The sequence below is a fragment of the Histomonas meleagridis genome, assembly GCF_020186115.1.
Source record: "Histomonas meleagridis strain 2922-C6/04-10x chromosome Unknown contig_20, whole genome shotgun sequence".
Lineage (NCBI taxonomy): Eukaryota > Parabasalia > Tritrichomonadida > Dientamoebidae > Histomonas > Histomonas meleagridis.
This window is the reverse complement of record NW_027150805.1, coordinates 2690499-2703906: the sequence shown is the minus strand read 5'-3', so window position 1 is coordinate 2703906 and position 13408 is coordinate 2690499. Positions and strand designations below refer to the sequence as shown.

The following is a 13408-nucleotide window of genomic DNA, read 5'->3' as shown; positions in this document are numbered from 1 at the left end:
ATTCAAATCTGTACTAATGCAAATTGTTGGACATGCGATGAATTAAATATTGAATAACAAATTTATATATATACCATAATATACACTTTTATTAAAACTTTATAATCATTTCCTATTCGCATAGCATTGTTATCACAACTCTTCCAAGATATCTCCTTCCAGCTAAGTGTTGCTGTGCCAGAGCTGCCGCTTCTTCCTTTTGGAATGTTACAATTGCAACTCCATATCCACCGCAGCTTCCAAATTTACTTTCATTTGTTAATTTACATTCTACGACATTTCCATATTTTTTACATTCTCCAGCGATATCATATATTAATATTTGTGATTCTTCTCTATCAGACAATGCTGAAATTGGCACAACGTTTAAAATATGTAATTTTTTCCCGGAGCTTAATAATGTATCTGATGCTGTTGTTATTTGAGTTCGTGGTTGAATTATTTGTTGAAGATTAACACCATCACATAGCACTGAAAACTCACCATATTTTTCGATATCTTTCCGTGGTACAACTGATCGTAATGCGCGCGCTATAATTCGGGTCTCCCCAAATTGGACACCATCAATTATTAAGGCGGCGGCTTCGGGCGCTATCGGCGGACAGACATCAAACAAAACGCAGTCTTTAATGTTGGGAAGAATGAGGAAGCCATCGATCTTAAAGAACTGTGAGAGGAAGAGGTCGAATTGTGCTGCCTCGGTATCAACATTCATAGCAATGACGCGACGTGGATGTTGTGATATTAAATTGATTGGTGGAAGTGGTAAATCACTAGGCTTTTGAAAAGGACGGATATCAAGAGCTATTCCTTTGAATGAAATCTTGAAGGTTTGGGAAAGAACAGATTGTGTATCTTCTTCAGTAGGAAATACAAGAACAAAAATAGAGGTATCAGGAAATGTGTTGATGATTGGCTTAAACTCAGATGAGATGGCCCCACGAGCTATAAGAGAGTCAACAAGATAATTTGCTACAACTATTGAAGGTGAATCCTCTGGTGAATTCCAAATAACAACACTTCTTTTGTTATAAATTTGACATGAAATTCCTTCTGGGTACTGTGATATTAAACCACCTGCTTCAAAAATATTGGAAAGTACTTGTACTTGTGATGTCTTTGTGCCTGGTAACCCTGGTGGAAGACCTGGTGTGTATCCCATTTGTCGGTATTCGTCAGGTGATACATTCCAACCTCCACGAAGCCTTTGTGTATCGCGAAAAGCTAGTTCAACATTCATTAAAAGTGGCTTAGTAGTTGTCACTTTTTAATATAGGAGGAAAGAACGTTTATATATTTTGTTGATAGGTATATCAATTATTTATATTAAATTTATTGTTAATGATCCATGACGCAAAATTAGAGCATATTAAAATAAATAGTAGATCACTCTGACTCTTGTTATTTGAAAAAAATGACTTAAAAAAAAATTGATATTTTTTAATTTCAATTTTATTCTTATCTGATAAAAATAACCAATTATATTATAAAATAAAATTTTGCTGTTTCATATGCATCTTTAAATGATAAATGATATTGTTCATAGAAATGAATGATTTCTTCATTTCCAATTAATGAAACATTTTTTTGATTAATAAATGAACATTTTGCATAAAGTGATGGCTCAATGATTTGATTAAAATCAAAATCATTTTGTGATGATATTTCTTGAAGTTTTGCTATTTCATCATTTCGAATTATTTTCGCAATTTTATTTGGATTATGTCCTTCTTTAATATATTTCTTGTGGAGTTCCCAATCATTCTTTGAAAGTTCTTCATAATGATCTCTAAAGAAAGATCTGAACAATTTTCATGAAAATTTTATAATGGTTATACTGTATCGTAAAACTTCTTGAAGAAAGGTTTGATATTAGCACCAAAAAATAAAATATTTATTAAATTTATTTTAACAAATTTGCAAATTAAAATATAAGTGATTTAAAATTTCATGGAAAACCATATCAATTCAATGATAAAAATGATTTTAATATATTCAAAAAATAATTGGGTAGAGTAAAACAACTTGCCTTTTGTGCAAGATCTTATCCATATAAAATCTCAAAACATAGAATTTAATAAAAATATAATATACATATTAAATTTTATTATCAACTAAATAATAACAAATTTATATAAATACTATTAACAATTTATTTAAATATATGAGCTTCTTATTGAATAATCAGGTTAATTCTTTCATATAACGCTTTGTTTATTTTACAAAGTGCTCCAACAAGTCCATTCCATGTTCTTTGATTTGCTTTTAAATTCTTCATAAACGATCTAAAAGCGGATGTTTCGAATATTTCTTCATTTTCTCCAATTATTTCTAGGAAATCGACAACTTGTATAACATCATATAGTTCATTTGTTCCATCTTTATAATATGTTAATGTCACAAACAAGTTAAGCATGGCATCAATTAACTCAAAATCTTTTTTTGATATCACAAAATATAATCTTGAAACGAAACTTTTAATTCTTTTTTTCCGATATAAAACTCTTCTTACAACATCTGAATTTATCAATGTAGTGATCAAAAGTATTAATTCTTTATTAGAATGATTAATGCTGTCAAATGTCTCTAATATTATATCTAACATTGATTCATTATTAATTTCATAAGTAAATGTCGATTGGACTTTAATGTTTCGTGATGTTAAACATAATAAAAATCGAATAATTGAAGGAATTGGTTCATAAATATCAAATAAAATTTCTCGCGGCCATTTCTCTATAAGTTCATTTTGTCCTTTTTCATATCTATATAAATAATATGAACATGTATTCAATACAAGATTAAAATGTTCTTTATTATTTCTTGAAACTTTTATTTCATCTAAAATTAATAAGAGAAAATTGGATTCGAGTGCTATATCTTTTGATTCTTCAGATTTGACAAATATTTGTGTAAGAACTAAATGTAAAATTGATGAACAACATTGCGCGTCTAAAAATGATTTATAAAGTTCAATTAGATTTTTTATTATTTTTGGATCAAATTCAATATTTTCTATAAGTAAATGATTAAGACAAATTAGTGCTAAGTTCAAATTACAATATGATAATGTTGAACAAATTGAATCATATATATTAGATGAAAAATATTGAAGTGAACCAATTGATAAATTGCTTATAACATGTAAAACATCATCAGTATATTCTTTGATTGTAAGAAGTCTTAATAAAGAATTTGATAATATAATATCATCACATGAATTAATACAATAAAGAGCTGCTTTAATAAATATTGGATTACAATTTTGTTGAAGAAATGGAATAACAAAATCATTAATTTTTGTTATTTGTTTTCTTATTGATGGATTTGTTAACAATATTAATAATTGTAGTGAAAAAAGATTTTCACCAGTATTAGAATAATATAACGCAGATATATTACTTGACGGAGCTGAATTTTCTTTACAATATTGATTTAATATTTCAAGCGAACTTGCTCTTGAACAAATTGCTTCTTTTTCATTAGAAGCACATAATAAAGCTAAACCTGCATTTTCTGTTGTAGGTTTAAGTAAATGAAATCCAATAGATTTAATAATTACGTCATGTTGTTGTATTAATCGATCACCAATTTCATTAATAATATTATTATTATAAAATAAAATTGCTCCAATTTGTCTTTTAATATTAATTGGTTGTTTTTCATTTAATAAATTTTGGATTAAAGAAAAATCAATGATATCAATTGGTTTTTTATATTTTATATGTGTAATAATTGTAGATAATGCTGAACGACGATAGTTTATATCCATTATATAATCATTTATCTTTGATGGAAGTTTACAATTACCACCAAATTCTATAATTACTTGATTAAGTTTCAGTCCAATGTTTGGTACTTGTTCAATATATTCTTCACATATTTTTGTCGCTGCATTTGAAGATTTTTTTGTTGTTAAAATACATATTAAAAGTAAATACATTATATCATAAGGTGTTCCAGACGAAATAAGTTTAGCTAATGCTTTTTCATCATTATCAATTTGATCTAATATTGAATTTGCAAGATCTTTATTACACATTGATAATTGTATATAATACTTAAGATTAAAACTTTTAGAAATTGGTAAATTTGATTTATTCGAAAATCGAATCCATTCAGAGATTATTGGTGCAAGTGGAATTATCTCTGTTTGCTTGTAATATTTTGGTTGGAAATAACCATCACTTCCTTTAACATCAAATTTCTCTTCTAAGAATAAAGGCAAACGAAGCAAATTCGAATTATCACTTTCAATATTTAATAATGGACTAAATATAACACGTGATAATAATGGAAGTAAATGTATTGAGTTATCTTCATTAATTAATTTAACTAATTCAAATAATTTTTGTGTTTTATCGATTTTATAATTCCCATCACGAATCGAGATTGCATGTAAAAGATCAGGAAAATCAATAAATGAAAGATTATATAGTTTTGGAATTATATTTCTTAAATCTTGATAAGGATCAAGTATTAAATCAACTAAACGTGTAGCTGAAATTTGTTTGATATCTATCGGTTGATCATCAGATATAATAATTTCAAGTAAAGATTCTGCAATTGTATTAGAAGAGAATTGTGTTGATGATTTTAATTTGTTTAAAAATGTTTCTACATAAAAATCTTTTTGAGGTTGGTTAAATACATTTAATTGGAAATCAAATTGAAATATATCGGAAAGAATTGTTTTCGCTTCATCACGAACCCATTGTTCTTTGTGATACATGAAACGTAACCATGAGCAAACAAGTGTAAAATCATCAGAAGCATCGATAACGTCTGTAATTGATTGGAAAAGTGCTGAATTTTTAGACATTGGAATACATTGAAGATGGGCAATTTGTCGATTTGTGAGATGTACAGCTGTAAGAGATGGAAATTGTGACGCAACAAGCTCAAGTGCAATGTTTTTAACAGCAGGATCAAAAAGTCCCGCACAAAGAAGAGGATCAAGAAAATCTAAAATGTTGAGATTATGTTCAAGAGCATATGTGTAGAATGATTTCCGAACTGATTCACATGGATGTGATGCAAAAACAATACTAGATTCGCGATTAACTATTTTGGAAAAGTCGCAAAATTCAATTAGATTACGATCAACAGGTAACTCACCATTGTTGATTGAGTTGATTTGTGACGTTATGGACATTACTGTTTTGATCTCTTTACGCGTTTCATCTGTCGAAATTTTTGATAATTTTTGATGTAATAAAGGATGTTGAAGTGCAAGAATTGGATCAAGAAGAGGAAGACCAACAACTTCAAAATCAGCCATTGATATCAATTCTAGAAGTGGTATTTTCATTGGTATAACATGAAGATAATTCATTGCAGCATTGACAATAGTTTTTGTTGCTGGAATTCCAGAAACTTTAAGAAGATCAATACAAAGTGCACATGAAAGAGGCAAAAGATCAGGAATTTTAAAAAATGGTAAAATTTTTTCTGCTAAAGATAAACATGTTGGTGAAATAAATTTTTGAATTTCTATTGCGCTTCCAAACTTAAGACGAGAATCTTCCTCAAGTTTTAGACGTACGAACATTTTTCGGCACCATGCTCTTAGAACCATAAATAAATGGAAAATTGGTATTACTTCTCCTTGTCGTATTGTATTAAAAATTCGTTCCATAATTACCTTATCTTGAAGAATAATTTCTGGCATTGAATCTTCTAGAAATTCTGCAAGCTTTGCATAAAAATCAACATCATTCATTATTCCATATTTCTAAACGTACATATGAATAAACGTTTTTTTACAATTCAAAAATAACCGTTTTTACAGCGGTTTTGGCCGACCTTTTTTGCGATGTCAATAGTTATTGATGGTAAAGGTCATGTCTCTGGACGCTTAGCAGGTGTTATTGCCAAGCAATTACTCAATGGAAGGAAAATCGTTGTTGTTCGTGCCGAAAGTATCGTTACAACTGGTGACCATCGCTTCAATTATCACAAGTATCGCCGTTTCTTAAGAAAGACAACAAACTCCAACCCACGTCACGGTCCTTTCCATGAACGCGCACCAGCTGAAATCTTCGCTCGTACAGTTCGTGGAATGGTTAACTATAAGACAGCTCGCGGTGCTGCTGCTTTCGCTAGACTTAAGGTTTACGAAGGCATCCCAGAGAAGTACGAAGGAGTCAAGAAACTTGTTGTTCCAACTGCTCTTCGTGTTGTCGCAATTCGTACTGATCGCCCAGTTACAACCCTCGGAAAGATCTCAACAACATTCGGATGGAAGTATGGTCATGTTGTCAAAGCTCTTGAAGAAAAGAGAATTGCAAAGGCAGCTGAATTACACGAAGCCAAGAAAGCTGAAAAGGAAAAGAAGCAACGTGCAATTGCCGCTGCTAACAAGCAATTAGGCGCTGCAGCTGTTAAGTTCCTCGAAACATACGTCGAGTAAACATTTTGCTTTTTGAAAACGATCATTTTTTATTCAAATAAATTTAGTAAAAGATTTCATACAAAAGAAACAACTCATTACAGATGACAAAATCCTTCATTTTCGTTCATTGTGAATTGTTTAAGAATAAGGATTTATTGTTTTAAGCCAAAGATTTTGAAAATAGGGCTTTTAATACTGTATTGAGCATTAATCAGAAAATTTTATCATTTACAAATTTATCTTAACTTATAACATGACCACGTCATTTGTACAAATATCCTTTCTAGACAAAAATTTGAAATTTAAATTTAAATAATCAAATTAATAAAAAATATCCTGATTTTGAAATAAGAAATGCGTTTATAAACTAATATGCACTTTGGAAATTATTTTCACTCCGGAACGCCATCAGGCACTGTCAATCCCATTACAGTCATATCAGTGTAAAATGCGTGATAAATGGTTGTCCAAGAACCTAAAATAAACATTGCAACCCAGAATAAAATGATGCATTTTTTGCTAAGTTTCTTAAGAAATTCACTTTCATGACTTCTTTTATTTGCATAAACCCAGCACATTAGCCAAGCTAAAGGCATCAATCCGAACCCTACATAATACATAATTTTTGCGTTTTTTTCATATTTATCTAGAGGTTCTTTGCGATTTGGATCCATTTTATGCGGGGGTTTTCACAGACTCTGTTTGATTTTCGATTTATTTTGTTTTGAATCAGAATTCGACCATTTAAAGATGATGAGGGATGCACAGAGAATTCTTAGGGAACTGAAGAAAGCAAAAAGAGAGAACAACGATGAAATCTTTTTAAAAACAAAGACCGATAATTTTCGTGAATGGTTTGCAATGATTAAAGCTCCTGATGGCACTCCATTTGAAGGACATTACTTCGAACTTCAAATCGATATACCAGAAAGTTACCCAATAGAACCACCTAGAGCTAAATTTATCACTCCTATTTTCCATCCAAACATAAAATTTAAGAATGGTGAAATTTGTTTGGATATCTTAAAAACAGAATGGACTCCAGCGTGGGGTATTCAAACTATGTGTACAGCAATTCAACTCCTTATGGGTGAGCCTGTTCCAGATAGTCCACTTAATACTTTGGCAGGAAATCTACTCAGATTAGGAGATAATGTTGGATATTATTCAATGGGTTCAATGTATGCAAGAAGGTATGCTCCTACAAAAAATATCTTTCTTGAAGAAGCAAATAATTCGGAATCATAAGAAATGATTTTTTTTAGAAACTCATTTTCATAACGATACAAGTAAATAATTCATTTTTCGAACAGACTTAGTGAAAATTGTGATATTTTGTTTAAGAAATTATATTATGAGTTTTACTTGCCCTTCTTTCCTTTGTTCTCAGCAGCAGCTTTCTTTTCTGCAGCAGCCTTCCTTTCAGCAGCTGCTCTAGCTTCTTCTTCCATGAATGCATTGATAATTCTTTCTTTAACAACAGATGCACAATAAACGCCTCCATATGGACGGGAAACTGTGCGCTTGTGCTTTGGTAATCTGGCGAGCTTCTTTGTTGGTAAGTGTTTGATACCTGGGAGTGGTTTTCCGGTTTCACCACAGATCATGCCCTTCACTCTCTTTTTGATATAGTGGGCGACAAGCCTGTTTCCTGGTGTACGAACTGGAACAACACGGTTGCGGAGTGTATGGTAAGGATTGCTGCGACGTAATGTGTATCTGTTATCACCCATTCCAAAAGGTCGGCCAAAACATCAAACCGAAAAAACCTTAAAATATATTCAATTTTTAAATAGTTTACATGCTTTCTGGATGTTGGAGAAAGAAAGCATCAAAAAATGAAAACCATTTCTTTTGAATTATTTTATTATTTTGTTTGCTAGCTATATATATTGAAAACAATGTTGGTTGAAGAAAATATGATTTTACATTGGTTTACAAAATTTTTTGATGAACATTCAATGTAATCCTGCTTTTTAATTATGTTTTTCTTTTCTTCTCCTTGTGCTGTTGATGTAGCAGTGGTATCTTCTGGAGATTCTTGATGTATATATCATTTCGAAGATGAAAAAATCGGAGCAGGATTTGTACATCAAGCTTCAATTTTTCTAATTTCAATACATGATTCAATATTTTCTATGAAGTCTCACAATCCCCAAATTTCAATTGGATGTCAACCACAAAACGATCAATGTCACTTTTTTGAACTCCACATAATATTGAACCACAAATTCTTCTTTTAAAAATCAATGTATTATTCAAAATATCTCTGAATTCACAGCGATAGAAGAACAGAATTTGTGCAAAAAGAAATAATGGCTATACTTCATTGTCTGCATATACATGATAAAAAATGGGAATGGGGATATTATTTTTTGATTGGGCTATACTTTATTTGTTTTCTTTATGGCTTAATTCCTCTGATAAGACATCGAAAAGAATTTCTAAATCTACCAAAATTAAACATTGCGACTAGAATTACATTCACCGTTGTTCTGTTTATCAAATTTGCTTTTGATTTATGTTCAATTTTTATTAGTCAAGAGGATTATTCACCTCGAAGCCTTACTATTTTCGGTCTTATATTTCTCGAACTTCCAGCACATTTTGTTTCCACGTCATACACTCTTGTTCTTGTATTTTGGTTATCGATATGTCATCAAATTCTTCCGACACAATATTTCAAAATCTTTCGAAACATGAAAATTGTTTTGATCATATACAATGTTATCTTTTATCTTCTTTATGTCTCAGGCGTTGTTATCCAAATAAATCCAAAAGATTATTTTCATTCACATTTTGCTTTTGCGTGGAGTGGAATTGTAGCTATTTCGCGTGATGTAATTTTAGCCATCATTTTTGTGATCTTTATAATTTTCTTTAAGGCCGGTCTTCGAAATGATCCATTTGCCGAAGAAACACAAGATGAGAAAAAATTACTTGTGTACACCATTATCCTTTCGATCTTTCTTCTTTGTCGTGGTACGATTACTCTTGTACAAGGAATAGCGTTTAATATACCGCGCGATTGCGTTGCCGGGATGTTTACGATTTTCATAATCAGCGAAATTTTGTTCGAGGCGCTTCCCCTTACGTTCTTCTTATACTCGAACAATGGGTATCTTATGCAACAGAACAATTCAAGAAGAAACTCCGAATTACTTAATCCATCCAGATTGATTAGCTCATTTAGTAGCACATAAAAAACAAAAATTGTTTATAAATCACACTTTCTTACTGACGGGTTTTGGTTTTGAATGTTCTTTCTTAACACTACGTGGTGCTGTACGACGTATCGGTTTAGATTCAGCATTTTTGGTTGATGCTTTAGAATCAATTGGTTTGGTTTGAACTGGATTCTTGGATAAATATTCAGCTGCTCGTTGTGTATCACCTCCAAAATCAGTAATAAGCATTTTAAGAGGCATTTTTCTGACTGATTCAGGGATTGCAAGAAGTGTAAGTTCAAGTGATGATTGTAAATTGGCGCATATGTTTTCCGCATTAGCACGGATAAGCTCACATCTACTTGCAACTTCTTTGTCGAAGTCTGCGAGAAGAGTTTCTTGGTCCATTTAAAATCTAAACGGAAAAAATAAAAAGTGCCAAACAAGTGTATTTTCTTTTGCAAAATGGTGTACACCATTTAAATTAAGTTACCGATTATAACAATTCCACTTTTTGTTGTATTTACATTGTTTTGAAAACAATTTGATCCAGAAGTTGAAACATTACAATGCAAAAGACCGAAAATAATAGTCCACATGATGAAAAACCAAAGTGGCCAAAGCCAAAAGTTGGTGGCAATCTTAGACATAAATTCTCAAAACAAGAAGATGAAACATTAAAAAGAATTGTTCAACAACATGGAGAAGGAAACTGGTCAGTAATTGCCTCTTGCATGAAAAATAGAACTGCACGTCAATGTCGTGAAAGGTACAAAAACTATCTTTCTCCAAATATAAAAAACGATCCATGGACACAAGAAGAGGAAATTCTTCTCGAAAAAAAGTATGCTGAGTTGGGCCCCAGGTGGGCAAAGATCGCTCTCTTTTTCGAAAGTCGTTCCGATGTAAATGTAAAAAATCATTGGACAGCAATGATGAACAGACAAAGCCGCGAAAAGCTTCTTAATCAAGAGCGAATGGATGTTAGACAAAAATATGAATCGCCACTTGTTCCTATGATTCCATTATATCCAGCCAATGCAATGATAGCGATTCCACATGCAACAATATACCACCAAGTACCAATGCAACAAATCCAAACCATTCCCATTAACACATATGGCCAAATGGCGCCAATTGGAATTCCACATACGTTATATCAATATCCACCAAATATGTTTCCACAAAACGCTGTTCAACCTACCATGCAGCCGCCCATTAGCCAATACAATGGAGTCAATGTTGGAACAAATTCTATTAATTTTCAGCCAAATCAAAACCATTTAAATTACATTGACTCTTCAATCCAAACAGAAAATCCAATAAAAACTGAGGAGATACAAATAAAGGATGAATTGCAAGATAGCAGTGATGGAATCAGTGATATTGATCCTTCATTTAAATATGATACATCTTTTGACGCTTCGTTTGACTTGTTTGATTTTTAGTTCAGATTTTTTTGTTGTAAAAAATTTTTAATATAGCAAAAATCTTTCACTGCAATGGTCTTTAACAAAAATGAATTGTTTAATAAAGCTTGTTTCCATGTGGTTGAACTTTATATTTTGTTTTACTGATCAAAATGTTTTTTATATTATTGAAAATCAAAAGAAGATTCAAAAAACAAATAAAAAAGCCACCGGCGGGACTCGAACCCGCAACCCCAAGATTAAGAGTCTTATGCTCTAGCCGATTGAGCTACGATGGCATCCGTATATGCAAAATATATATAATATTTATTAATTCAAAATGATTAACGATTTTTTAAGTTGAGGCAGCTATAAAATTTGGATAATTTTCACTGGTATTACAATGGAACAGAGGTTAACAAATGAAGAACAAGTGAAATGCCTTCAAGGCCTTGTGTTAATTCAAAAAATCATACGAGAATTGAATTTTACAAATATCGAGGAGTCAGTAGCAAGGATTTTAAGTTCGTTTAGTAGTAATTCAATAAATTACACCTTATGCAATTTAACATACAGATATTTTGTAGCAAGAATACTTGACTTTGATATATGTTTAAATTTTATAAAAGTTATTAATAAACAAAAAAAGACCATACTATTACAGATCTTTTTACACAATTACTTCTCGATTTAGGTACACAAGAATCAAATTTTTTACTTGAAAAGTTGATCGAAAAAGAAGTGATAAACCCAAATGTAGTTAAAAACAAGAAAACATTATATTTTATACATTATAAAACTCAAAATGAAATTGAATCATCCCATTTTAATTTTGATCAATTTAATGATGAGATAAAATGTAATATTGAAAAGCTATCAAAGAATAATTGGGAACTTCATAAGCAATTAATTAAAGAAGGAGTTAATCCGAATGAAATTGCGAAAATAATTCGAAAAGATGAAATAGAAAAACTTCAAGAAATATCATCACAACCAAATTTTGATTTTAGTCAACTAATTAAGCCATCACTTTATGAAAGATATTCATATATTAATCAAAATGCAGTTACATTAATTGATTATGCAGCATTTTTCGGATCAATTAAATGTTTTAAGTATTTATTATTAAATAATGCAAGGTTAATGAATGCGGGGAAATATGCAGTTGCAGGTGGAAATCTTGAAATTATTCATTTATGTGAACAAAACCATTCATCATTCTCAAATTCACTTGAAAATGTAATAGAATTTCATCGAAATGATATCTTTGATTATATTTATGAAAATAAAATTTTTGGTACTCCAAATTTTAATCAGTTGGCAAAAAAATGTATTATTTGCAGTAATTATGAATTGTTTTTGTTTTTTAAAGAAAACGAAAATATAAAATTAGATGGAATTTCTTCTGATATAATAAAAAGTCGTAATATTCTTTTAACCAAATGCTTCCTTGAAAATATTGATCTTGAAAAAGCATTTGTTGCTTCTTCTGAAATTGGCAATATAGAAATATTTAAATTACTTCTTGAACAAAAAGGAATTGATATCAATGCTAAAGATATTTATTTGTTTTATTTAAAATTTATTTTAATAATTTAATATTTCAAAATAATATTTGGAAATTATTTAAATTATTTTATACAGCACTTATGTACGCATCTGAAAAAGGTCATACAGAAATAGTTAAATTACTTCTTGAACAAAAAAGAATTGATATTAATGCTAAAGACATTTATTTGTTTTATTTAAAATTTATTTTAATAATTTTATATTTTTAAATAATATTTGGAAATTATTTAAATTATTTAAAACAGCACTTATTTGTGCATCTGAAAAAGGTCATACAGAAATAGTTAAATTACTTCTTGAACAAAAAAGAATTAATATTAATACTAGAGATATTTATTTGTTTTATTTAATATTTATTTTAATAATTTTGGATTTCAAAATAATATTTGGAAATTATTTAAATTATTTAAAACAGCACTTATTTGTGCATCTGAAAAAGGTCATACAGAAATAGTTAAATTACTTCTTGAACAAAAAAGAATTAATATTAATACTAGAGATATTTATTTGTTTTATTTAAAATTTATTTTAATAATTTTATATTTTTAAATAATATTTGGAAATTATTTAAAATATTTAAAACAGCACTTATATACTCATCACAAAAAGGCCATACAGAAATAGTTAAATTACTTCTTGAACAAAAAGGAATTGATATTAATGCTAAAGATATTTATTTGTTTTATTTAATATTTATTTTAATAATTTTGGATTTCAAAATAATATTTGGAAATTATTTAAATTATTTAAAACAGCACTTATTTGTGCATCTGAAAAAGGTCATACAGAAATAGTTAAATTACTTCTTGAACAAAAAAGAATTAATATTAATACTAGAGATATTTATTTGTTTTATTTAATATTTATTT

At 29.6% G+C, this 13408-nt stretch overlaps 7 protein-coding genes across 7 annotated transcripts; 3 read left to right on the top strand and 4 right to left on the bottom strand.

Moving 5' to 3' along the window:
• Positions 1–112: 112 nt before the first annotated feature.
• GO595_003343 (splicing factor u2af large subunit) lies at positions 113–1240 on the bottom strand (the record flags this gene model as incomplete). The annotated part of the gene is made up of 1 exon (XM_067916353.1): positions 113–1240. One exon carries the CDS (start codon positions 1238–1240, stop codon positions 113–115), a length of 1128 nt encoding a protein of 375 aa, XP_067777144.1.
• A 2959-nt stretch (positions 1241–4199) lies between these two features.
• GO595_003342 (uncharacterized protein) lies at positions 4200–5578 on the bottom strand (the record flags this gene model as incomplete). Its single annotated transcript, XM_067916352.1, has 2 exons — positions 4200–4207; positions 4273–5578. The coding sequence occupies 2 exons, from the start codon at positions 5576–5578 to the stop codon at positions 4200–4202; spliced, it is 1314 nt and encodes a 437-aa protein (XP_067777143.1).
• A 237-nt stretch (positions 5579–5815) lies between these two features.
• Positions 5816–6412, top strand: GO595_003341 (Rpl16ap; the record flags this gene model as incomplete). Its single annotated transcript, XM_067916351.1, has 1 exon — positions 5816–6412. One exon carries the CDS (start codon positions 5816–5818, stop codon positions 6410–6412), a length of 597 nt encoding a protein of 198 aa, XP_067777142.1.
• A 732-nt stretch (positions 6413–7144) lies between these two features.
• Positions 7145–7642, top strand: GO595_003340 (protein PEROXIN-4; the record flags this gene model as incomplete). Its single annotated transcript, XM_067916350.1, has 1 exon — positions 7145–7642. One exon carries the CDS (start codon positions 7145–7147, stop codon positions 7640–7642), a length of 498 nt encoding a protein of 165 aa, XP_067777141.1.
• A 113-nt stretch (positions 7643–7755) lies between these two features.
• GO595_003339 (ribosomal protein L34e) lies at positions 7756–8127 on the bottom strand (the record flags this gene model as incomplete). The annotated part of the gene is made up of 1 exon (XM_067916349.1): positions 7756–8127. The coding sequence occupies one exon, from the start codon at positions 8125–8127 to the stop codon at positions 7756–7758; it is 372 nt and encodes a 123-aa protein (XP_067777140.1).
• A 1491-nt stretch (positions 8128–9618) lies between these two features.
• Positions 9619–9969, bottom strand: GO595_003338 (uncharacterized protein; the record flags this gene model as incomplete). Its single annotated transcript, XM_067916348.1, has 1 exon — positions 9619–9969. One exon carries the CDS (start codon positions 9967–9969, stop codon positions 9619–9621), a length of 351 nt encoding a protein of 116 aa, XP_067777139.1.
• Positions 9970–10130: 161 nt separating this feature from the next.
• GO595_003337 (Myb-like DNA-binding domain containing protein) lies at positions 10131–11009 on the top strand (the record flags this gene model as incomplete). The annotated part of the gene is made up of 1 exon (XM_067916347.1): positions 10131–11009. One exon carries the CDS (start codon positions 10131–10133, stop codon positions 11007–11009), a length of 879 nt encoding a protein of 292 aa, XP_067777138.1.
• Between the last annotated feature and the right edge of the window lie 2399 nt (positions 11010–13408).